General features: G+C 32.3%; 2 protein-coding genes across 6 annotated transcripts in view; one reads left to right on the top strand and one right to left on the bottom strand.

Moving 5' to 3' along the window:
• LOC148614296 (uncharacterized) overlaps positions 1-24,229 on the bottom strand; it is a 41,455-nt gene extending 17,226 nt beyond the window's left edge. Inside the window, exons 1-5 of one of the 3 annotated variants that reach the window (XM_088588362.1) lie at positions 23,747-24,228; positions 10,393-10,491; positions 9,050-9,154; positions 6,929-6,993; positions 3,160-3,300 (exon numbers count right to left, since the gene is read on the bottom strand). In XM_088588362.1, coding sequence (XP_088444488.1) covers positions 3,257-3,300; positions 6,929-6,993; positions 9,050-9,154; positions 10,393-10,491; positions 23,747-23,772 — 339 coding nt within the window. In that variant the 5' untranslated portion in view covers positions 23,773-24,228 and the 3' untranslated portion in view covers positions 3,160-3,256. Of the gene's footprint in view, positions 1-3,159; positions 3,301-6,563; positions 6,994-9,049; positions 9,155-10,392; positions 10,492-23,746 lie in introns of those variants that run through there. The other 2 variants (XM_088588363.1, XM_088588360.1) reach the window with 2 other exon arrangements.
• LOC148614299 (uncharacterized) overlaps positions 1-25,007 on the top strand; it is a 36,189-nt gene that overhangs the window by 4,326 nt on the left and 6,856 nt on the right. Inside the window, exons 3-6 of one of the 3 annotated variants that reach the window (XM_088588352.1) lie at positions 75-204; positions 1,270-1,388; positions 2,161-2,356; positions 13,031-17,102. In XM_088588352.1, coding sequence (XP_088444478.1) covers positions 75-204; positions 1,270-1,388; positions 2,161-2,356; positions 13,031-13,050 — 465 coding nt within the window. In that variant the 3' untranslated portion in view covers positions 13,051-17,102. Of the gene's footprint in view, positions 1-74; positions 205-1,269; positions 1,389-2,160; positions 3,164-13,030; positions 17,103-25,007 lie in introns of those variants that run through there. The other 2 variants (XM_088588354.1, XM_088588353.1) reach the window with 2 other exon arrangements.

Here is a 25,007-nt window from a genome sequence, read left to right on the forward strand (position 1 = left end):
CAAAGCTCCTGATTAAAGTGTTTATTATAATTAAGATAGATACAGATTAATGATGATTGATATTATTTTGACAGTGTGGAAAAGGAGTACCTGTAATTATTCCACAGGATACAGTAGTATTGATGAATTACCTGGTTGATCCAAAATCAAGACAAAATGCTGGTATCATAAAGAAAGAAAATACATATGTATTTGCTAACTCAGGTAATGATTTTATAAGGCCGAGACCACAATTAATGACCCCACTTCTTGTTGTCAACAATTATAGATCCTGTTACCATGAAAGTACTTTTATTAATGCACACCAATTTTCATGTTTTTCAAATGCATCATATGCTTGTTGGTTCTTGAATTCGGGTTAATAATCAGCACAGCAAGGAGCAAGGCAAAATACATATTTCGTTGGGTACTGAATTTCATGGTTTCGATAAATCTTGAAATCCAGAAAAATTGGTACCACACAAACAATAGTACTTCTGCAGTATTGTAGTGTATTTATTCTTTCTTTTTTTCATTGCCTTCCCTTCATTTCTTAGTTTTTATGGGCTGGAAATGAAAGAAGAGCTTTGAAATGAATTTTTAGAAGTATTGTTTAAGCTATTCAGTAATGGAGTGATCAGAGTAGGTGCAAGATTGTAACATTTTATAATATTTTGAAACTATGATGTTGGATATTAAAGAAGTCATATCTGCTTAAGTGGTCGAGGTTTTAGACTTTCAAATATAACCTTACTAAAAATGTAGGCAAAACTTTATTCATGTGAATGGTTTCTTAGATTTAAAATAGCCCTACAGTCTGGAATAAAGGTTGTCACATATCTGACACGAAATGTGCTATTGTTTATATGTGAAGATATTTACATAATGAGGTATCATATGAAAGCTAATTTGTTATTCAGAAAAATACCATATAATTCTTACAAAACTTTGAAGAAAAAGAGGTACATTGCCCTAATTACATTTTGAAATCATTTTTGTCATTATTTTTTTTTTGCATTGTTTTTTTGTTTTTTTTTTAATTGTTTGAAATTTCAATTAGACCCTATATCAAAAATTTTTTTTTTTTTAATGAATGATCCACCCTTAGTTGGATTCATCATTTTAAGTGCTTTAATATATTTCTGCATCTGTTGCTGCCAAAGATTCTTGGCTGATATGTGGATAATTGAAGATAAATATTTTAGCCTGTGAAAAAAGTGATATCGACAATCATTTTTGACATCAGAATACTTTATTTTTAAAAAAAGAATCTGGATTTTTGTTTTGTAGCACTTTCGGTTGTTAGAGCTGGAAATAGTCTGGATGAAATCAAATATAAAGCAGACCTTCAAGCACCGGAAAGAATTACAGCAACAAAATTACGGAAATATACAGCAACAATTTCACAGGTAAGAGTTATAAGACTGTCATAATATGATGAAATGACACTTGAGACGCTCCTGATGAGAATTTTTTAAATGAGGTCAGGATTACAACATGCAATTTAGGCATTTCCAAAAGTTTGAGATACATATTTTTATTTCAATAAAAATTGACTTCATACTTATTGTTTATTCTTTAAATTCTATTTTTATTTCTTTTTTTCTATAAACTGAATATTTGCAGTATATATTGTTTACGTTGGGGATAGATTGACTAGTCAATTTCAAATCTTGTAGCATAAGCAAGTGGACAGAACTCCTCAGCCTATGTTGGGGATCTCGTAACTCTATTGGATTCCAGTTGAACTGGTTCCATGTGTTTTAATGTAACAATTTACTACATATCTTCTGAAAAGGACCAGGTGGGGATCTAGTATAAATCCGTGGGATTTCAGCTCAGCTGGTCCTTTGTTTGTCGTGTAACATTCTACTAAAGATCTACTGGGAAGGACCACCCTATCAGCCAGTCCCTAAAAGGCATTTACTTTTGTATACATTTCTATCATTAATCCTCCTTTTGAGAGCATATAAATCACTCATAATAGTATCATATCAACACAAAACATGTCAGAAAGCAGCATCCACAAAAACTGCTTATGTTATTATTGACTTATCCATCCTGCATTTGCATGTCTTACGAAAATATTTGACTTTATAGTTTCGAAACAAAATGAAAATATCTGTAATTTTAAAGGACTCTTATTTGTGAAATGTAAAACTGGTATTCCTAATTCTTTAGGTCATTGGTTTGAAGGACAATCAAGTAGAGTGGTTGTGTAAGCATATGGGCCATACAATGGACGTCCACAAGGCCTATTATAGGGCCACCTCTGGCATGATAGAACGAATGGAAATTGCGAAGTTAATGCTAATTCAGGAGAGGAACAAGGTGGGGAGGTTCGCTGGAAGAGATCTATCTAAAGTAACTTTTGATGGTACGTTTTTGTTTTGTTTTTTTGTTTTTGTTTTTGTATACAAAAAATTTCTGTCACAATATGCATATGTTGACAGTTGTCTTAGATTTGCTCCAGTTAACAGATAGATTTATTTGAAATTCTATCACATTGCTGATTGGTACATTCCAAACAATTTTGTTAGAAATGAAGGGTCTTGTCTTCTATTGTGTCAGGAAAAAGGACAAAAAATGGAATTTATGAATTAGGCATGATCATTTTTCATGCCCCTGCCTATTGGTTTGTTTGTTTGTTGGGGTTTAACGTCCTATTGGTATATGCACATATAAGTTTTACCCTTTATACATATGTACATTTAAAAAAAACAAATGACAACTTAATTTTGAAACTGTTTATGAATTGATTTGAAAGGATGAGGGTCCATAAGGCCTTATTCTGCCTACTGGAATAATGGGGGAAAAATTATCATTGATTTGGGAAAAAACTCAATAATTATGTAGGTTATATTGTAGATTTTTCAGTATGATATGTAAAGTTTGTAATTCAGAAGCAAAGTTTGAGAAACAATGGCACAAAAACCATCTGGAAGGCTATTCAGTAAATAAAATAGCATATTAGCATATATTCACTCATGTTATCAACTTATTTTATAGTGAGATCCAGCATTAACCAAAAAACTATTGAAACTGAAAGTATACATTTACTCTTTCTTTTTATAGAAAAAAAGGATTTTTTGGTTAACGCTGGTTCTGTATGTCTATTTAGTAAAAAATGTTCAAAAATCATGCCTAAAATCGCTTAAAAAATGACTAAGTACACTTTACCTGTACATGTATCATGTGACCTAGCTTATTATCACATGATGAAACATCTGGCCACCCATGAAACCCTAATAACAATGTAGCTGGTGGAGTGGATAAGTTAAAGCCATAGAACTTTTGTCATTTGTTTTCTCTTCTTTATGCCTAAAAGTGGTCAAACATAAATAAAGTCTGAAATATTCTATCTTTACACCAGATGTCGAGTGCTGTGAACATGCATGCATGTATGTGCATGCACTAACTTTGAACTGTGTCACTGCCCTTTACTTTGGATTTTTTTATGGGTTTTATAAATTTCAAACATACTCGCATTCTTTAATGAGCATTTGTGTATTAAAACCAGTAAGCACACTGTCTAAAGAAAATTTTGTTTACAGTATAAGTATTGCAACGCATTCCGAATCTCCCCATTTGCTTATTTTCCCTAACAAGGACCTCTTCTAATCTGGGGTCTGAAGGAGCATAATGATAAAAAATCTGATATTTTTTTCCATTAAATGTTTTACAATATCTATCAGATCCTAGAAACTCACATCTGATACAAACTATTTGGGTGCAAGAGATTTTTTTTCTCACTTGTTAGTCATTTTAGTGAGATGATAGGGTCCTCTTCCAAAACAATTTAAGATTATATATTTCAGCATCAATGCATAGAATCATTTTTAGCTGAACTTGTCAAATGATTGTGACAGGGAAACAAAATTCATTTCCCCCCCATCATTATTTACAAGCAAGCATCTTGTGTACAAAACAAGATAATTTTAGCAAAATAGCTAACAGCCTGAACACAATAATATTGCAATTTCACACTGACAGAAGTTTGGGAATTTTGTGAAACAAGCAAAATAAAAGAGTACATGTGAACCTTGCTAATCTCTCTTTTCAGTTAACAGTTAACAGTTAAGATTTATTTCACATTTGCAGAGTTATCTTCTCTTTCCAGTAGGTATATTATACTAGTTAGTGTACAATTTCATTAGAATCAGAGTCAAAAGTCAAATTTAAAATGTTCCATAAACTATTTTTACCTGATTTGTCAAAAATAAATAGGGACCAAAAGGCCCTTTCAATAAATTTGAAAAAAATAAAAACTGAATTTTCCCTATTTGATACAAGATACCTACTGTTAAGAAAGACAACTCTTGCAAATGGGAAGTAACTCTGTAAATTGAAACGAGGGAATCAATGTAGCTTAAAACTGAATGAAGGAACTAACCATTTCACCAGAATTGAAGGAGGGGGGGGGGAGTTTTTTCAACAATAAATAATGATAATAATATTAATGATAATCTGATTCTGAATTTTGAAAGAAACAAATATAACTATAGGTAAGGTATTAAAAATAATATGAAAGAAAACATTTAAATCATAATATATAATGTTAAATTTTGAAAGAGTAAAAAATGCCAGTTTACACGTATTTTAAACTGGGATGCTTATCAAATGCAGCATGATATGACCACATCAATGTCAATCAATTATTTCTTAGTATTCTGTAACAGTTCTGACACAGTAACGTTTCTGACAATGTAAAATGCTTGACACAATAATGTAAAATTGCATTTTTAAGAGATAGTAAAAACCTTATGCTTTGAGACTGGAAAGAATAACAGAAAAGTTCCAATAAAAAAAAAATCCCATCAAAATCTGATGAAAAATTAAAAATTCCTACACCCATGAAATCAACATTTTTTGGTCCCTTCAGCCCCTTTTATCTTTAAAAAATGAAAAAGATAAAAGAAAAATGTTCTGATAACTGTAACATTTTTAATGGGAAATCATTTAGAAGAAACCCCATTTAAATCAAATGAAACAAAAATTTTTTTTAAATTGAAGATCAACCAAAACACTTTAGTTTTTTGCATGCTTGACCTCAATTATCTCAAAAACTGTAAAAGATGAAAAAATTCTCTGACACTACTGAAAGCTCTGACTAAGAGGAATCTAATGAAACAAATTCCCGTCAAAATCAGATGAAAAATAAAACTTCCCTTGAGCCAAAAATGGTAATTTAATGGTAATTTTTCAAAAGGAATCCAAAGGTAATAAAATGCTTCACATGGTATAGCTTGATACGACCGCAATGGTCAAATCCTGAACAGTTGGGGCAAGTATGGACACAACATTCAAGCTTAATACAGCTCAGAGTTTGGATTCCGATAAATATTTGACAGAGCGTAAGACTCTTACACAGGATGAACCTGTTAAAAAAATTCAAAAAATTTCCCAGATTTGACTTGATATCTATAATTTCAATACAGTGGAAAATTAAACAAGTCTAAGAATATCCAGAGTTAAAATTTTGTTAGATCACGAGGGACAAAAGATTGATATTATGGTCATATCAAAGAACACCTAACAATGTTAATAATACAATTAAAAGAACAATGCCATTCCTAAACAGTTCATGTCATAACCCCCAAAATCAATCCCAGCATTCCTTTGGTGGTATGGCACCTTGTTTTAACACTTGTTTTAAGCCCCTTTTTTGGCCCCCAATTCCTAATCGGTTCAAGTCACAACCCTCAAAATCAATCCCTGGCTTCCTTTTGTGGAATGACACCTTATGGTACAAATTCAAAGAGATCCATGATCATTTACTCAAGTTATTGTCCTGACATCATGAAAATGCTTGTTTCTGGCCCCTTTTTGGCTCTTAATTCCTAAACGGTTCAAGACACAACCCCCCAATTCAATCCCAGGCTTCCTTTTGTGGTATGGCACCCTATGGTATATTTTCATAAAGATCTATTCTTTATACTCAAGTTATCGCATGGAAACGGAAGTGTCTACACATGACGACGACGCCAGACGACAACAGCATGATACCATTATACGACTGCACATTTTTGTGGTCATATAAAAATCCATCAAAAAAAAAAAACTGGAAAACAAATAAAAAAGTATGAAAATTTTACCATAGTAATTTTTCACCTTTATCTATCTCAAAAAAGTAACAGATAGACAATGATGTGAGGGGGGCCCATTTGAACTTTTTTTTTTTTTTTCAAGGAACACAATAAAAGAGACCTCATCAAAATTGGATGTTTAGGAAACAAAATAGCATTTTTTCCATAAAAAAATCCCATTTGACCCTCCCCCAAAAAACAATAGGGGCTAAAACCCCAAAAATCAATACAAACATTGATTTAGTACCAAGGATCGGTGTCTTCACATAAAAAAAGAATCAGTTCACTAGAACAAAAATTGTTGTGCTGAAACCTGTTTACAGAAGCATACATTGTGTACAATGACAAGTGTAAAAGTTAAATTTCTTGTACTGTGCATGGAAAAAATTCTGGAGGTGTTAAAATCAATGGCTTTTCCTTTAAGGTGAAATGATTAGTACCTAACCTTAAGAAACTGATTTTTGAAACTATTATGTTTTGCAATGCAAGACAATTAATATTGAAAACTGATCACAGAATCTAAAAATCAATTTCTGCAGTAATAAAATTAACATCTAATGCACACTAATAATGAGTTAAATACTATAAATTCTTGTTTTTTTTATGAATCCTGTTTGATCACCTTTTTTGTTTTGATACTATGTAAAAACCTGTTTTGAATACAATCAAAATTTGGGCCATGTAAGCCAGAGCTCCCAGGATGTAGTGCAACAAAATTAGTAATTTGATTTGGACAATAGCAAAGGTAAATTTATGATAAAACAATTCTTCTTTACACAAATTCTGAATGTTGTAGTTTTAACAAGCATGTAAATATTAGTGTGCATTGTAAGAACATAAAATGAAACGAAAGAATTTCATACTCTCTGCAAGTTTTGAATATTGTTGAAAATTATCATAAAAATCTTCCACATCTGGCACATACATCCTAAAAATGTACAAATCTTAATATATTACACTCTGCATATGGATTCATTGAAGAATCGATCTAAATGAAAACCATGCAAAAATGTCCAGATAGAAGGTTCTCATTTCTTTTAACTAAATGGTGAAACAGAAAGACCTTCCTTCAAAACTTCTTCAGGCACAATTTTTTTAATGAAAAATCCAAGATGGCCAAACTACAGGCCTTAAACTTTTTTTACCCCATTTATTTGTAAATTTAGTCATTTTTTATGATAAAATTTGACTACTTAAAAGTGTCTTCTGAGTAATTTTTTTCTGATCATATCAAAATACTATCAATAAATCTTTAAAGAATTATCTTTTATCTACCAATTGCAGTCCAGATTTTACATTTCAGATTATTTATGAAATGGTACCATCAGGAAGAACTTTGGCAACTTTGGTCACATCATGCTGCGCTTGCCAAGCACCTCAGTTTACCTATTAATTGATAAATCAAAAACTGGCCAACTTTGAGAGTTTAGAACATGTTTTACAAAGCCATTGACAATAAAAAGTTAACTGCTTTTAAACAAACCAGCATATCACTTGTTAAAAATGCTTTTATTTCAAAATTTGGTTCAGACATGTTTTTTACCATGTTTGCTTAAAAAAAAAAATCGAAACATACCTATTTCATCCATTGCTGGTGATGTAAATAGTCATTTGCCATAGAGTGATTTTTGATATTGTTGCCTTAACAGTATACTGTTTTAGAAAATCATAAAAAATTATGTTTAAAATGTCTACTTATGACAATAGGTGCTTATAAACAATGGACATATTAGCATTTTTGAACAATCTAGAAAACTGCCAAAGTTCTTATTGATGGTGCCATCTCATAAAAAATCAGATATGTAAAATCTGGACTGAATTTGGTAGATAAAAGATTACTTTTTCAAGAATCACTGATAATATTTTCATATAGTCAGAAAATAATACCCTGAAGACACCTGTAAGTAGTCAAATTTTATTATAAAAAATGACTAAATATAAAAAAAAAAATTAAATGGGGTAAAAGTGTTCAATGCCTGCAGTTCAACCATCTTGGAAGTTTTGAAGGAAGGTCTTTCAGTTATACCATTTCACTTGTGAAAAAAAAAACCTTGCTTCCGAACAAAATTTAGGATTTTGCATGCTTTTCTCTGAGACAAGCTCTTAATACAAAGGACAAAAATGTCTCAGAAGCATGTATCCCTCACATATTCTTTCTGATCAAGTTTTTTACCAATTTTATCAACAAAATACACCTTCTTATTAATCAGTACCCTACTATACCTGTCAAAGGCCATTTTATCTCCCTTTTTTATGATCCAACAGCAAAAAAGATTGTAAGAACATATTCTGATATAATGTTCCTTCATAGAATATAATTTCACTGAAATCTCCCAAGGTGTTCAAGAGGAGTAATTCAATTTTGAGATAGATTTTCATTCAATGGACACACAACTTTAATTCTAAACTAACTCTTAAGTCATTCCCTAGATTTTCAAGAAATTTTGTCGAAAAAAATCGTAACATTTTGCATAAAACAATTCTAATACAACAATTTTGTTTTTTTTTTTGCTTTTTGAGATATCCAAGGAAAAACAATACTTGTATGCATTCCTCCACGAAGATCTTAAGGGGTTATATAATGATGACTCATTACAAATATGAGAAATTCCTTTTGTATTTTGTTAAAGATGTCTTCCTATATGATAACATGATGTAATACACAAAAAACCCTTTACAAGATTTAATTCAAAAGAAAAAAAAACAAAAAAACAAAAAAACATTAATTTAAGATCCTTTGGGTAAGGTGAGCTAAAATCTGCACCATTTGATTGACCACATTTTTCAGATGGCACTCTATTCTTTCAATTGATATTCAATTTAGTCAATTGTCAATTGGGTGCATTAAAAAAATTTATAAAAAATTCCAACTTCAGTCAACAGACTAATACTGGCAATCATTTTCTGTAAAACATATTAATAAGTGTTTGTATTATTTTAATTAAATACTTTTGCAATCTATCTATAATCTATAATAATCTTACTTTGCATCATCTGACTTGACATACACTAGAGGACCATCTGGATCTAACACCTGAACCGGCCATTTAATTTTCTTTAACCCATTTAAAGTGGCCCATCCAATCAATCTGAAAGACATAAATGGAGAAATGCAGTCTCTCTGACACTTACCCCATATCTTTTCATTTTCATATTGAATTAAGGTTTCACACTGCGCTTCCAACAGTGCATACTTTACCATGATGTCATAACTCGTTTGAATTGTGACCTTTAATAATGGCATTTCCAAATTCTCCAGATGAAACGTTGTTGCCACAAAATATGGTGGGAAATAAAGAGACACTTAAATTTGCATTATTACTTTGATCAACCATTTCTTTTTCTTTTCTAAGAAAATAAACAGGTAAAAATGTGCTTAATTCAACTTAAGAAATTGACATTAAATTAAACGGTACAATTTTTCAGTATCTTTTTTCATGAAATTAAAGAGAAAATCTAAAAAAAAAATCAAAATTAATTGCAATATATTGCATTTCACAGTTTAGCTCAAAATTGTGTTAATATCTTTGTTCACTCACCCATAGCAAGTAGTTTTGAACACAGATGTATAAAGACTTAGGTAAAGAACAGAGATTCTAAGGGTAGGCACGTCTGTAGTTGCAACACACGGCAGTGATTGGGAAAGGCAGGGGCCATGGGCCATAGGCCCATTGAAGCTGAAAATGGCCCATCAAAGTTACAGGATTTTATTTTGAAGGTTAATAAATGGCCCATTAAAATCTTAAATATTTGTAAAAAAATGCTGAAAATGGCCAATTTGAAAATAAACTTTCTCCGACACAGATTGTCAGAAACTGGAGCCAAATGTGCTGTTTTCTTATATTTGTAACAGTTTTGCTCAATTTTAGACAGCTTTTAGTATAGAAAACCTCAAACACATGCATGTGCCAAATTTTTCAATTGAAATCTTTATATGTTTTGGCAATAAGCATCTTTATGTAAGAAAATTGGATTGGCAAATGCATGCGCTAAACAGACTGAAAAACTATAAAAAAAAAAATAGTTATTTTCCTTTGAATCTACTAATTTCTTTAACTTTGAGTGCTTAAAATGTGAGATTTCGATTTTTTATTCAATAAAAGGATATTATGCCTTGATTAGACTACAAGTAGACAATAATTTTTAGATTGATCTGATCTGGTTTATATTTGTACTGAACATAGCTCTCTTGATTATTTTTCGAAATTCACATTTCATGTTATTTTCATTCAATTTTTTTGTAATGGTAAAAAATTTAAGTGAGCAAAAATGAGAAAAAAATTTTCAAGATATAAGCAAAGAAATTGGCATATAACAATATGGTTACCTGTCATTATTTTTAAGACTCTTTCCCTCATGTTTTCTTTGTGGCAACCTGTCCTGTATAATTTTCTGGCTCTTTTTTACTGGTTTTCTTCGTGGCATTCTGTATTGAAAAAAAAAATGTTTATAAGATGACAAAAGAACAAGAACAAGTCTTGCATTATATCCTAAATGCACATTGACAACTGTTTTATTTGTCAGTAATTTTTCTTTGTCTATCAAAATAAGACCAAGAACAATACCTGTATTTGTAGGTAATCTTGCAAGTTGAGGGTCTAGTGCATGAATACAGTGACTAGCATACTTTTGTTTTTTTAACAAATGTAAAGTTTTTGGAGCATTTCAAAATTTTCATATTTAAGTCAATAAAATTCAACTATTTATAAATAACTCAAAAAGAAATCACGAGTATGGATCCCTTGTAAGCAAATAGTTACATAAACATTCAAGTCAGACGTGTTAAGTTTCACTGATCTGTGAGTTTCACAGAAATCAATGAATTTTTATGAAGATCTCCCACCTCCCAAAGTTGCCTCAAAATCTCACAGATTTCAGATTCCCTCCAAAATAAATTTTCCCGCTGTATGAACCAAGTTGCAGTTGGATATACTGTACATTCCGGATGATTTGGTGTATTTGTTATTGTGAAGAACTAAATGCTGGAAATAATGCAATAAGTTTTTGTTTATAAGGCCAAAAAAAAAAAAAAATAAAAAAATAAAAAATGTTTGTTTCCTGTTTCCCGACCGACCGGGATTGAGACCTGCCAACCTGGATTTTTCCCCCAGAAATTCCTGGAAAAAATCGTTTCCATACAAAATTTCCGGTTCAGAGTTTCTTTTAATTCCGACCCGTGTCAGCTTTATTTGTCGCAACCCCTCAGAGTTTTCTATTAGGAAGCAGCTCACAGGTAGCGTGTCCCGACTCTAAATAAACAACAATGGCTGCCTCCTAGGCGGCAAGCATGCAATCGGGCATGCAATCCACCAGTGTGCTGCAACTGATGTTTAAGACGTGTGTTCACCAAAAGGAGAGATCGGTGATTGCGTCAAAAGAAAAAAAATTTACCTACCTATCTACCTGGATTTTTTTGGCTATGGAACAGGAAACAAACATATCTTTTCATTTGGCCTAAGATACCCAACAATATATCCAAGTTTCATTTGATTTGGCTATAAACTTGTTAACTTCCCGAAACCAAATTCCAAGAAGATAGTTATATATATTATATTATAGTTTCTTTTTTCTTTGAGTATATCACAACCCTATTTTTAAACAACTTTTGAGCTTTGGCCCTTTGGGCCTCTTTTTTCTGAAAGCGATGGGCCCAGGTGCTCATAACTCATAATTCCCTGGACTAATTCATAATTATTGGACAAAACTACCTCACAAATTCATTGATTCTACTAAGCTCATTAGACTCATAATTCTTTAATTCTTGGATAAATTGACTCAGAATTCCCAGAACTGAAAGTTTTCTCATAATTCCCTGGACTAAAAATTTCCTCATAATTCTTGGACGAAACTAAATCACAATTTCATGGATTCTGGTAACCCAATGCATAATTCTTGAAAAAAAATTGCCTCACAATTTCATGGACAACTAGATATCCAATAATTCTTGGACAAATTGACTCATAATTCCCTGGACTACAATCCTTGTAATTCTTGGACAAAACCTACTCACATCAGGGATTTACGGGATGCATAAAACAAGCGTCTAATACGCAAAACATCTTGCCAGGACACCAAAAATATTGCAATACTCATCAGTTGGGATGCCACAAATATGAAAGTATTTATTCTTCAATTTCAGTAGAACTTATATCTGCTCATTTTCATAAACAGGACCCCCCCCTTTTCTAATCATGTCTGCACATTGTTGTAAGTTTCAATATGTTAAAATTTGAAAAGGATGGGTCTAGGGAAACTCAAATTATCACAAAGAAACCAAATTCATCACCGTAACTGATGTCAACTTTTCTAGTCATTGTCCAGAAACAAATGTTGATGCCTCAGTCCACCAACAATCACCAAACCAATAGCTGAATTCAACTTTGTTGCAACTGGGCTAAAAACTTAAGGAAGATCACTTTCAGGGGCAATAACTCCAACATTAAGCAACAATTTTTTTCAGAAAATTTGGAAAATGTCCAAAACAATATTACTCATATCAGATTGTTACAATTCATCAAGTAGTCTCAGAGAAGACCTCTGAAAAATATAAAGATGGCAGGCGATGACAGACACATAGTGATGGTGAAAGCCCAAGTGGCCCATGGGGTAGCTGAGCTAGAATGGACATAGCATCTTAATTTGCTAAATAGGCTAGGGGAGAAAAGGTGTATTACAGTAACAAACACACAACCCCCCCCCCTCATCAATTTTATAGTAAGATTCATATCTGCCAAAATCAGAATATCAGCAATATTTCAATAATCTTCAATGGCTAAGAGAGTAGTAAATTGCCTACCTTAATTGAGGTACAAAGGATAACAGTATGTCAAAATTCCTATATCAATGCCAATCCTATATGATGCAAACAGTTGAAGTTCTGAATAAAAAAGGATTACATAGGAGCCATCCATAACAGAACAACGAAAGTTAAAGCCACTTGATGAGCAAAAGTTGTATATTTTCAGAAAGTCATCATGAAAAATAAAGACTAAAAACCCAGCAGGAATAACCCAGCTTGACTGTGCCATTTACAAACATGTGCTCCTCAATATTTCATTTTGAATATGGAATTATGGGATATCAACACTCAATAAATGGACAACTGACCCCATAAAACATGGACATTGCCTTGTATTATACTGACAGATGCACAGTGGAGCTGTGGCATTCCCTTGTCAGACAATTTTTTGACATGCATGTACATTTTTAAAAAAAATGCAGTCTTCCAAAATGTGCCGGACTAGGCTGTATGTCCCATACTATGTTACTAGCCAGATTTTGCTGATTATAGACATGAAAGGCATAACTGTCGCGGGACTTTGGCACCTAGACTTATACCAGAAAGATTCACTGAAAATAAATTTTTCAATCAGCAATATGTTCTCATGATTATAATGTCAAATGTCAAAGTAATGACATCTGACTGTACCAATATAAACAAAATCAGTGAAATGCACATAGGATAAGTGAAAAATTCAATTTCTGTTAAGTAACATGTATCACTGAAGGCTGTATGGTGAACTGTATAAGTTTAATTGTTTTTGTTTGGCTTCAGTGGATGGCTATCTGGAACATTGTTTCAACTGTTTCACAAACAAAAGGGTTATGAATCATTATACATGTATCACAGCTATGTAAATGTATAAATACATGTAGATAATAAAATGTTTGCTAACCTTGGTCAAATATTAAAGATACTTCTTGTATTCAATTGAATTGATGCCACAAAAAATAACAGCAGCTGCTAATTCTGTAATATCATAAAAAGCAAGTCATTGGTACCATCAATATAAACTTCAAGAACATTAAAGTTATTGTCAGAACAAAAAATACAAATCTTAGAAAAATCAGTCAGAGGCAAAAATATAAATCCAACAGGTAATTCTGGCTCCATGTGCTATTCAGAGTTTTCCCATTTTCAAATTTGCATTATGGGAAATAAATGACAAACTAAACCTCATAAACACAGACAAGTAAACTCACAGTCCATGGACACAATGTCACATAAATCATGGACAAATGAACTCACAGTCAATGGACACAGTATCCCATAAACCATGGACAAATAAACTCACAGTCAATGTCCCATAAACCATGGACAAATGAACTCATAGTCAATGGACACAATGTCCCATAAACCAGGGACAAATGAACTCACAGTCAATGGACACATTATCCCATAAATCATGGACAAAAGTCAAATGAACTCCCAGTCAATGGACACAATTATCATAAATCATTGACAAATGAACTCACAGTCAATGGACACAGTATCCCATAAATCATGGACAAAAGCCAAATGAACTCCCAGTCAATGGACACAATGTATCATAAATCATGGACAAATGAACTCACAGTCAATGGACACATTATCCCATAAATCATGGACAAAAGTCAAATGAACTCCCAGTCAATGGACACAATGTATCATAAATCATGGACAAATGAACTCACAGTCAATGGACACAGTATCCCATAAATTATGGACAAAAGCCAAATGAACTCCCAGTCAATGGACACAATGTATCATAAATCATGGACAAATGAACTCACAGTAAATGGACACAACGTCCCACAAACAATATCACTGGACAAAAATACCTCGTATCTACATGTATCAAGCATGCTTGCAAAATTCCATTATAGAATCAAACATACTGAGGTAATTCTGCAAAAACGTTAAATCAATCACAGTAAATGTACCTACCTGCCTGTGTTCAGATGGTCCACAATCTTAACACTCAAATTCTATTTTGCTATCAATGCAGAATTCTGTAACTTTTTCTGCATCTAACAATTCAGTGAAAGAAAACCCAAACAAAATATTGCCATTTCTAAATGATGTAATTAGTTTACAATGTATATCTGACATCAGGACAAAAACTATGATAGTTCTCACAAACTGAAAATGTCTTATGTACAAACAAAACATTTCTGCCATGTCAAAGAAAATCAAGTGGTTTTGCTATGAACTATGGGATTAAAAAAAATTCCCCATAAAAATGGACAATTTAAAACACATGTACCTACATCAGCTCACCCCGTGCAGGTCCGGGTGTTAAAAGAATAGGCCTGCAGCAGCGCTAAGCTTGTCGTATAAGGCGACTAAATAGTGCTCAGAAACCTAGCCGGGGGCTAGGCGCTCTGCCCATAGAGCAACTGGGATGTGTGCCCCAGGTGGTGGAATGGGGTACCCCTGGCGTGTTACATGCTGGGGTTGTCAGGCTATAATACGGAAAACCTGACCGCAAACCATAGTGGTGCACCGTGTTGGGAAAGATGCCACGTTCCTCGCAAGTTAAAGAACCCTGCTGTAGTATTCGATAGTAGGAACCTTTGCGCTCCGCCACAGGAGGCTAAATTGCCCTACCTTACCCATCCCCCCCTTTTTCCAGTGGCAATCAAAATTTGTCGACCCTATTATCCTTGTGACCCATCCTTTCTTCTTTTCATTTCATGTTCATTGTCTGAATATAGCTGAAATATTGCTGCTCGGACGTTAAACCCCAACAAACAAACAAAACAAACCTACATCAGCTCTATTTAAAAAAAAAATATGGTGAGAATAGTCCTGCCAGATTGTTCTACCGAGTCAAAGCTACAAGTTGTAAAATGATAATCATTTTGAAAAAATATTCATGATCATTTACTTATGGTGCAAATAAATATTATAGTAAATTGAACTTACAATTCGAACAAATCAAACTTCTGTTCTTATGTTGACATTCCATGCAGAAAAAAAAATGTCCCATCTAGTCAGCAATTTAACAATTTTAAAAGAGCAATATAATCCTATCACAATGGAAATCATTATCAAAACCATAATGGCAGTATTTACAATAAACAGCATTTCACCTTTGTCAACCATTTTGGTAAGTGACAAGATGACATCCCAATCTAAATTTAACATAAACTCTTAAAATGTGGACTAATTCCTCTAGAAGCTTCCAGCAAAGCAACTTAATCATTTCACTATCACTATCTTTCACTGAGCAGAAATTATGAAGAACTAGTTGTATTTTTCACCTTGTTCTCTTTCAAATAGATAAAATGTATTTCCTGTATTCCTGTATTCCATGAACTTCACAGAAAGTAATAACTGCTTGCAATTCAAGTAGATCATAAAAAACAAGCGAGTTGTTTCCATCAAAGTATATTTCCAATACATCAAAGATTTTATCACAACAAAAGCTGCAAACAAGTGAGTAGTCAAAAGCAGAAGTGAATATGAAAATTCCAACAGGAAATTCAGACTCCATAATTCACATCCCTTATGTTTTTCAGTGTTTGTGCATTTTGAAAATTGCATTGTGGGATGTAAAAAAATTAGCTCCTAAAACATGGACAAATGAACTTACAGTCATAACAAAAATGCCACCTCATAAAACATAGGAACTAAGTTCCCTTTTCATTGCAATAAGGCAAGACATTACAAATATGAGTTACCGTCCTTCACATTACTCTGTGTAGTACATTTACACAAATACAGAAAGTTACTTAGATAATTTCAAATGACTGTAAAAATTCTTTAAAAGGAGAATGACCCTTTTTTCATTCACTAAACCAATATAATATTATGAGAGGTACATATAGTTGTAAGCAAAGATATGACGAGTAAACTCTTTTTTAATAAGACAACCCTTGTAAAACACATACAAGAAAACTCACAAACGTGGACATTACGTAACACCTCACAATACATGGACAAGTTAACACAATCATGGACAACACCTGACACCTCATAAAAAATGGTTTATCTTACTTCAAAATACTATGAAGAAATAACTTCTGCTCCCGAGAAAGAAAAATAAGTTCAGAGAGAAGGGGGTTAAACTTTTTATTTTTCAATTTACTGTACATTAGTTAGTGAAAGAATGACATTTCTGTTTAGTCTTACTCTATGTTTACAATTGAACTGAATGATTCTTTAAAAATCTTTAAGATTTCGTTTTAAGGATGCACCATACAATTTTTTTTATCTGGCATCAAACACTGAGAGGTTAGCCATTAAAAAGGACACATCTAGTTTCAGAAAGTGTAAAAATATAAAAGTTTTAATGCATTTAAAGCAGTCTACTTGAATGCTTTGATGGATTATTATTATTAAATATTTTCAGATGCCATATTGTCTTGTTTTCTTTAAATAGTCATGTGTTCTACACATAAATAAAAACCAATGTCGATAAATTTTTAATACACTGATGTTAGGATCCCTTTGAATAACACTATCTGGAAATAAAACTTGACTGGTACGACATGACGCTTCAATATTTTTATGCACACGAGCAGAAAGGTCCGATGTGATGGTGTCAAGATGGCACTCGAAAATATTTAATACTTTATCAAAGCATTCAAGTAGGGCTTTAAATGCATTAGAACTTTTAAATATTTTGCATTTTCTGAAACATAGATGTGTCCTCTTTCTAACTGCTAACTTCTCAATGTGTGACAAATGAGTCCTGCTATTTATGGCAAACCATATCACTGGTCTTTAACATTCTTTGAACATTGAACTCCGCTTCCACGAGCCAGTCATTTATCATTCTCATCAAGTTGACAAGCATAGTTTCACAAAACTATTTTGTCAATGCTGTTAAAGAAGGGGTTAATTAATCTCCATAACAGTTAATGGGGTCACTGAATTTTTCACCCCGGCCAGGGAGTCAGACCTTTGAATCAAAATACTTATGTGCTAACCAATATGTAACGACTCTCCTCACAATAAATGGACATGCTACATGTTCTTCATAAAGGATTTGAAATTAACAGGGACCCCACATGGTGAGTATTGTTAAGTCACAGTGATATTGTTTGGCTTTATTTACACTGTTTTCCATGGTGAAAATTTCCCAATTCACCCCAGAAATGGCCGTTTTATTTCCCCAATAATACTTTGATATTCCAAAAGTGGCAGAGGTAACTGGAGAGATCTTTAAATTTTCATTTTTTTGTAAGGTTTTTTATATAATGAAACTTGCAAAATCTAAGGAGCACTTACATATAGGGGAGGGAAATGATGTGTATTCTACTATTCAAGATTTTTCATAAGACATTTGATACCATTCTACATTTATCATAATCTCTTATTAATAAATGGAGCATAATTTTTAATGATCAAAATAATGAAAAGGGAGAAAAATCAATTAAGGTTGAAAAATACCGAAAAGTTCATGTTCACAAATGAGAAATAAATGTGATTTTCTGCAAACAGTATGTTTTGGAAGCAAACTTTGTTGTTTGCAATAAGCCTTTTTTATTTTGAATTAAAAGATTTGTGTTTAGAAGTCAAACATTTTTTTTCTAGTACATTTCAAATATGTTTAGGCAAATATCTTCAATGTGTTTGTGAATTTTAGAAAAAGCTTACTACCTGGATGTAATCTTTGTTGACCATCAATTACAAAATCATATATTATTGTTTTCATTTCAAACTTGGATTAATTGATGATAGTTGGATTGAATTGCTTCTTCGATAGTTTTTCCCAACAATGTAAAAATGTCACTAAATTTCCCAATAAAAAGGGAGAGGGCAGTTTTTAAAAATGGTAACAAATTTAACAGAAAGTAAGAGGTACCATATAAATTTGGCAAGGGGTCTGGGGGACACTGAAGGCCCCTAGTGGGTCCAGGGCAATGCCTTGGTGGGGGGGGTCCGGGGACCAAGCCCCCTGGAAGCTCCTGGATATTAGCCATTTTGAGATTTAAATTTTGACATGAAAATATGGGATTAAGTCTGCAATATTTGCTTCAATATGTGAATTTGAAATCAAGATATATCATATATGATGAATCATAACTGATTTAGTCTCAAAACTCTGAAATCTAGGAGCTCCCCTTGATTCCCACCAGATCCATTTCCAGATTAATGCTGTTAAACTTTGTTGACTGTTTATTTTTTTATTTTGATAAATGTCATATTTTGTTCTTTGGCTTTTATTTACTTGTTACAAAATTTGAACACTAATACATGGAAATGAAAGCATAGGAACAAAACTAAACATTTATTAAATGAAATTCCATAACATGTGGTGGTTCCTAGTGCTGATTAAATAATTATCATAATGAAACTGTTGTTGTTTATTGCCTAATTATTACTGTGACATGTAGAGCAACTGCATGTGTATGGCAAGCCAAAGTGGACAAAAATCAATATTTTGTAATATTAGAAAATGAATTTTTAATATTACAAAATCATTTTTTTAATATTATTAAAAAAGATTTTTTTAATATTAGAAAACATCACACAGTTTGTAATATTACAAATTGAATATGTAATATTAGAAAATTAGTTTGTAATATTGGAAAATTAATTTGTGATATTAGAAAATCACTTTGTAATATTGCAAAATCAGTCACATTTTTTAATATTACAAAATGATTTTCTAATATTAAAAAATAGTACATGTAATTGAATACATCAAATCCATTTTCTAATATTAGAAAATCAATTTCTAACATTAAATGATCGTTTTTTAATATTTGTAATAGAACAGAGCAGGAACGATTTTTAAAACCAGAATCTAACAGAATATTTCAAAATTCCGCTGAAAAATTACGTGCCCGCTGCCATTCCGTTCCAAAAGTAACAAGCTCTGCCTACTCTCTATTACAGTTCAAAATGTCAACAAAACAGGGTCTCTCGTGGAAAATTATCGAAAATTCAATAATAAATGTAATTTTTGGAGAAAATTTGGTATCAGCATACAGGAAAATGATTCTGGAATCGAACTAGGTAGGTGTGACATGCAGAAATTCAACTTGAAAGTTGTTACAAGCGGTTGAAGGGCGATACTCCGCGGTACCGCAAAATCTCCAACTTTTTGTATGGCACAACGTTCTGACCCCAACCCGACATATCAATATCCAAATAAAAAAGAGGAGGGTTGCAGGGTCAGAGGAAATTCAGACTATATAAGGTAGTTCAATACAATTAGGTCATTTCTGAAAATTTGGTCTCATTTTGTTGAAATAAAGCTGTTTTGAGGCAGCCCACACAGAAATTTCTAGTGTTCTGTCATAAAAAAAAGTGCATATTTTTTAAATCCTTGGTGTGTGGAGGTTCAAGTCATTTATAAATAATTTAGTGATTATTCTTATAAAATCCAGTAGCCATGGTAACATATTGAAAAAAATATTACCTGGTTTTAGTACAAATCAGGGGCACCTTTCCGAAACTAAGAGCCAAATACTATGTTTTATAAAATATCAGGCATTTAGACACTACCACAGGATGAAAGCATGCATGGAGTAGGTGAAAAAAAGATAAAAAAAAAGTAAGACCCTTTTTGATTCATTCTCTCATAATTTTAGTCCCAAAAGTTCGTGCGAAATCAGCCATCTGATGCTGAGGAGAGAATCTAATACGGCAGGAGACTGAAACGTTCCGAATACCATTTTTCATTTAAATTACACCTGTTTACCATAACATATATTACATCTGTCTATGTATAAATGCTTATCTACATTTAAACAATATATCCACCAAATTTCAACTTTTAATTTTAAGTTTTACAAAATTTGACCGGGGTAACTTGGTGTGCAAAACAGTGCGCCTTAATGTAACTGTATAGTGCACTCTTAGCGATTAGATTCTCACGCGGACCTTGACGAAGACACCAATAGATATAAACAATAATAAAGACTAAAGGTCACAATTTTGGAGACATACCCGTAGCCTACAGACGGAACAATCTTAGATACCTATTTACTAGAATTTTCCTCATGATTTTTTTTTTGCTTTTATTTTATTCTGCCAGTACCAGACGCTAACGTAGACAGGTAAAAGTAGAGGGTACTGGCTCTTAATGAAAGCACTGTATCATAAAAAAATAAACTGTTATCACAGAATTATATATCGCTTTCCCTCTTGGTCGATATAAGTTTTAAAATTATTTCTAGCAATTTTGATTTTAATTTGCCCTAGCCCTAAATTGAATAAATAATACAAAACTTTAATCTTTAAAAATTTCATTGACCTTCATGTTAAACTGACCTAATCAGTAAACTTAACGTTAACATTAAATTTTCAAAGTCAATAGACCGTGACTGTGGGGGTATACATGTAAAATCATGTCGCATTGGATCTAGTTTGTTACTAATGCAACTGCATACCAAATGTCATTGACCTAGCATAAGTAATTCATGCTTAACTGTCCATATCAGAAAACTTAACGTTAATGTGGACGCCAACGCCAATGACAATGCCAGAAAAGCAACACCTAAGTCTCCCCTTCCGTGACTTTCATCGCTGGCGAGACAAAATCTGATGTTCAAACCCTGTACTATATAGAATGAAACGCCAAACGGATGCCAAATTAATAATATTTTCGATGAATTGGAAATTGTGACACCTTATTTTTATTTGCTTAACTGATATAACATTATGAGAAATGGTTGTATTAAAAAAAGCCAACATTAAATGAACTTTCACTTCAGTAACAAATTACCTTAGGTCATAAAATTTAGGATTTAACCATTGCATGGATGTCAATTTCCACATAAAACATGACAAGTAAAACTCACAGTCTATGGACACAATACCTCACAAATCATGGACACTTCCTTATGTTCACATTACAATATAAATGTATGTATATCTAGTAGTATCTGAACTCGCAGTTCATGGACAGGTGAACTCACAGTCTATGGACACAATACCTCACATATCATGGACACTTCATTATGTTCACTTTACAATACAAATGCATGTGTATCTAGCAATACAAATTTATGTATATCTAGTCAGGGATGTCATTAGAAGACAGCAACCGGCAAAATTGGCCAACAACATGCTCAACTAGCACCGGCTACCTGAAATAAAAAAATTATGAAATGTCGATAAATAAATTTCCAGTTGAAGTATGTTCATCTAGTTCTACGCATCCTCCATTAATTACAAATTATCAATGATTGTTCGTTTACCTAATTTGTCAGATCGTCGATTTCCTTTACATCTAAATATAGTTCATTTGTCTTCTTTTAGGAGAATTAATTTTAATTGGCCAATCAAAATGCGTATATGTTGCTGAAAATGCAATCGGCAATACTCACAGTCTATGGATACAGACCTCATAAATCATGGACACTTACTCTGTGTCATTACAAATCAACTGTATGTAAAAGTATCTGCATGCACAATCTTCTGACACTGTTAAACTCAGTCAATGGACACAAAACATGGACATTTAATCTGTTTCCATTACAATTCAACTGTACCTATGTGATTTTCCTACCCTTTTGAATTTGGAAAAATGTCACGTAACATTTGACTTGGGAATCAAAACACTACTTTCAAGAATCTTTTACTTAAAGTTTTAGTGATTATTGAAATTATATCATCAATTTACTATGAAGTTTTCATTTTCCATATCCCTAAGAAGGATAATTCTAATTTGTGACTATAAAATCAGAGCATCTTTCAACAAATAAGGTTAACGAAAAAAGGCAAATAAAGATTTTACTTCAGCTGTAATAGTTAGGAAAATCATGACTGCAATTGGAAAAATTTATAACCTTTTACCATTGGGACAGGGGCCCATATTTGGCCCTAAAATAAGGCTGGGAAAATTGCTTTTTAAGTATCTGAGCTAAAAGCATATATATGGACAACATAAAACTTTGGAAATCATTGACAAGTAAACTCACAGTCAATGGACATGGATGCTTACTCTCAAATCACCATTCAACTCTTAACTCACAATCTATGGACATCATAGAACTTCATATAATATGGACAAGTAAATTCATAGTCAATGGACATCAGACCTCATAAAACAACAACTCTTACTCGGTTTCCATTACGATATTAATACATGCACATGAAGACCTAGATAGATTTTTAAATTTCCCGTTTTCCTCATGGATGGAGTGTGGTCTCTCTGACACTTACCCCATATCTTTTCATTTTCATATTGTCGAAAAATATCAAATTTATTTGTACAAACTTTAGAAAACAGTATAATCGCAAGGCTCTGCAGAGTGCAATTACCAGTTTTGAAACAAGTACAAATGAATTTGCTATTTTCCAGCAATATACATTGTACATGTGTACATGTATTGTTTTTATCCTACAATTCCTTAATGATGCGTATATGATCAATTTCAATTCAAATTGTTACAAAAGTTCGAAGAATTGAGTTTCTTGAAAAACACCAATGTATTTGGAGACACCTTTCAAATTTTGTTTGCCGAAGCTATATTATCGGCCTGATCTTAATGCATTAGGATAACAGGACAAGTTATTCGTCTATTATATGAATAAAGCTTTAATATATTTGACAACTGTATTGGTATGATAAAACAGTTGATTGCAACAAGTTTTTATATTGCAACTAGTAATTTTTATTTCCTGAAGATACAGTGAAAAAAGATAGTATGTGTATTGTCAGTTTCATCATGAATTACTTTTTTGAAATTTTCATACTTTGAAATTTATGTAACAATTTAAATAGATGTCATTGTATAATCAATGTAAGATCAAAGACTTGAAATATGCTTTCTGTATTCAGCATGAAACAGGCCATTTCCCAGATTCTAAGCCTCATACAAAAAAACCTTATATTTTCTGATATAGACCTAATATTGTACATATATATGTATGTATATACATGTATATCTTAAAGTAATAATCTTTTTGCTATAGCTTTCCATCATTTTATTTGCAAAGAAAATATGTTATTTACCTGATCGCAATTGAAATGAATTCCATTTAGACAACAAAATGATGTCACAGAAACCACATCTTCAAGTTTTTCAAATTCAACTCCAAAATAGTCTCGATAATCTCTCATTTCCATCAACAGTTTGCCAGTGATGTTTTTACACAACAGGAAAGACAAAACTTGGATAAAAGCCTGATGTGACTCAAAATAGACCTGCCACTTGAGTAACATAATTAAAATTATGTCACATTTCCTGTCCTGTCCAAAAGCACATTATTACTCAAATGCTTCCCAATGATATATGAGGTTGAAAAAAGTAAATTATGTGGTCAAATTAATGGACACAACATTTTCAGTTTTTGTTAATAAAAAAACTTACTCTTGATTGAAATAATTGTGTCCACTCTAAATACTTCCTGAATGAAATGGCAAGTTATTATTACTACTGTAGTGTTTAACAATATAACATAGTATTAAGATAAGCAATATGAATATGTAGGTTCACATTCACATGTCTCCTCCATTGTGTACATAGGTACGGACGTACGGACAGATACTTGAACGGACGGACCAAAACATCAAATGCCCGCAACTTTTCGTTGGATATAATAAACAAGTGTCTTCGATTACAAGTTAACACTTTAAAACATTTTCCCGCGTGTTTTTGTTTTTGTTTTTTTGTTTGGCGTTTTAAAAAACAGTATTTCGAGCAATAAAGGGGCGAATCAAACACAATCGTAGGTTTACAAGTATATATATAGGTCTGAAAAATTCCCTAAGATGTTAGAACTGTCAAATTTGCGATGCAAATTTTTGGTCGTTCTCTCCGCGGGACTCGAGAGTTCTAACATCGTTGGGAATTTTTCAGACCTTTCTATACGTTTATATATCTTCCCTGTATCAATTATCCCACTGCAGTATTTTTACGACATCAAAAAAAAGTTTTACTTTAATATGTAATAATTAATGTGTGTGCTGACCTACATCTGATTGACACTGCTAATCATAATGTCGTACTACATAAGCTTATGTCATTTGGAATATGTAAAAATACTTCTAATTGGTTCAAATGTTATATGAGTAACAGAGAACAGTGTGTTGGTTGGAAAGGGGAAGGATCTAAACCCCAAAAACTCCTTATTGGTATATCCCAAAGTTCTATTCTTGGGCCTTTGTTTTTTGTTTTTACTTTTTGTAATGATTACCCATCATGTCTTAAATATTGTCATCCAGCTTTATATATATATATAATTTTCAGTCAACAAATGACCTTCTTCAGTGC

Source organism: Perna viridis, chromosome 6, assembly GCF_037379345.1.
Source record: "Perna viridis isolate PV_CMFRI_1.1 ecotype Kerala chromosome 6, ASM3737934v1, whole genome shotgun sequence".
In the NCBI taxonomy this organism is placed as follows: Eukaryota; Metazoa; Mollusca; class Bivalvia; order Mytilida; family Mytilidae; genus Perna; species Perna viridis.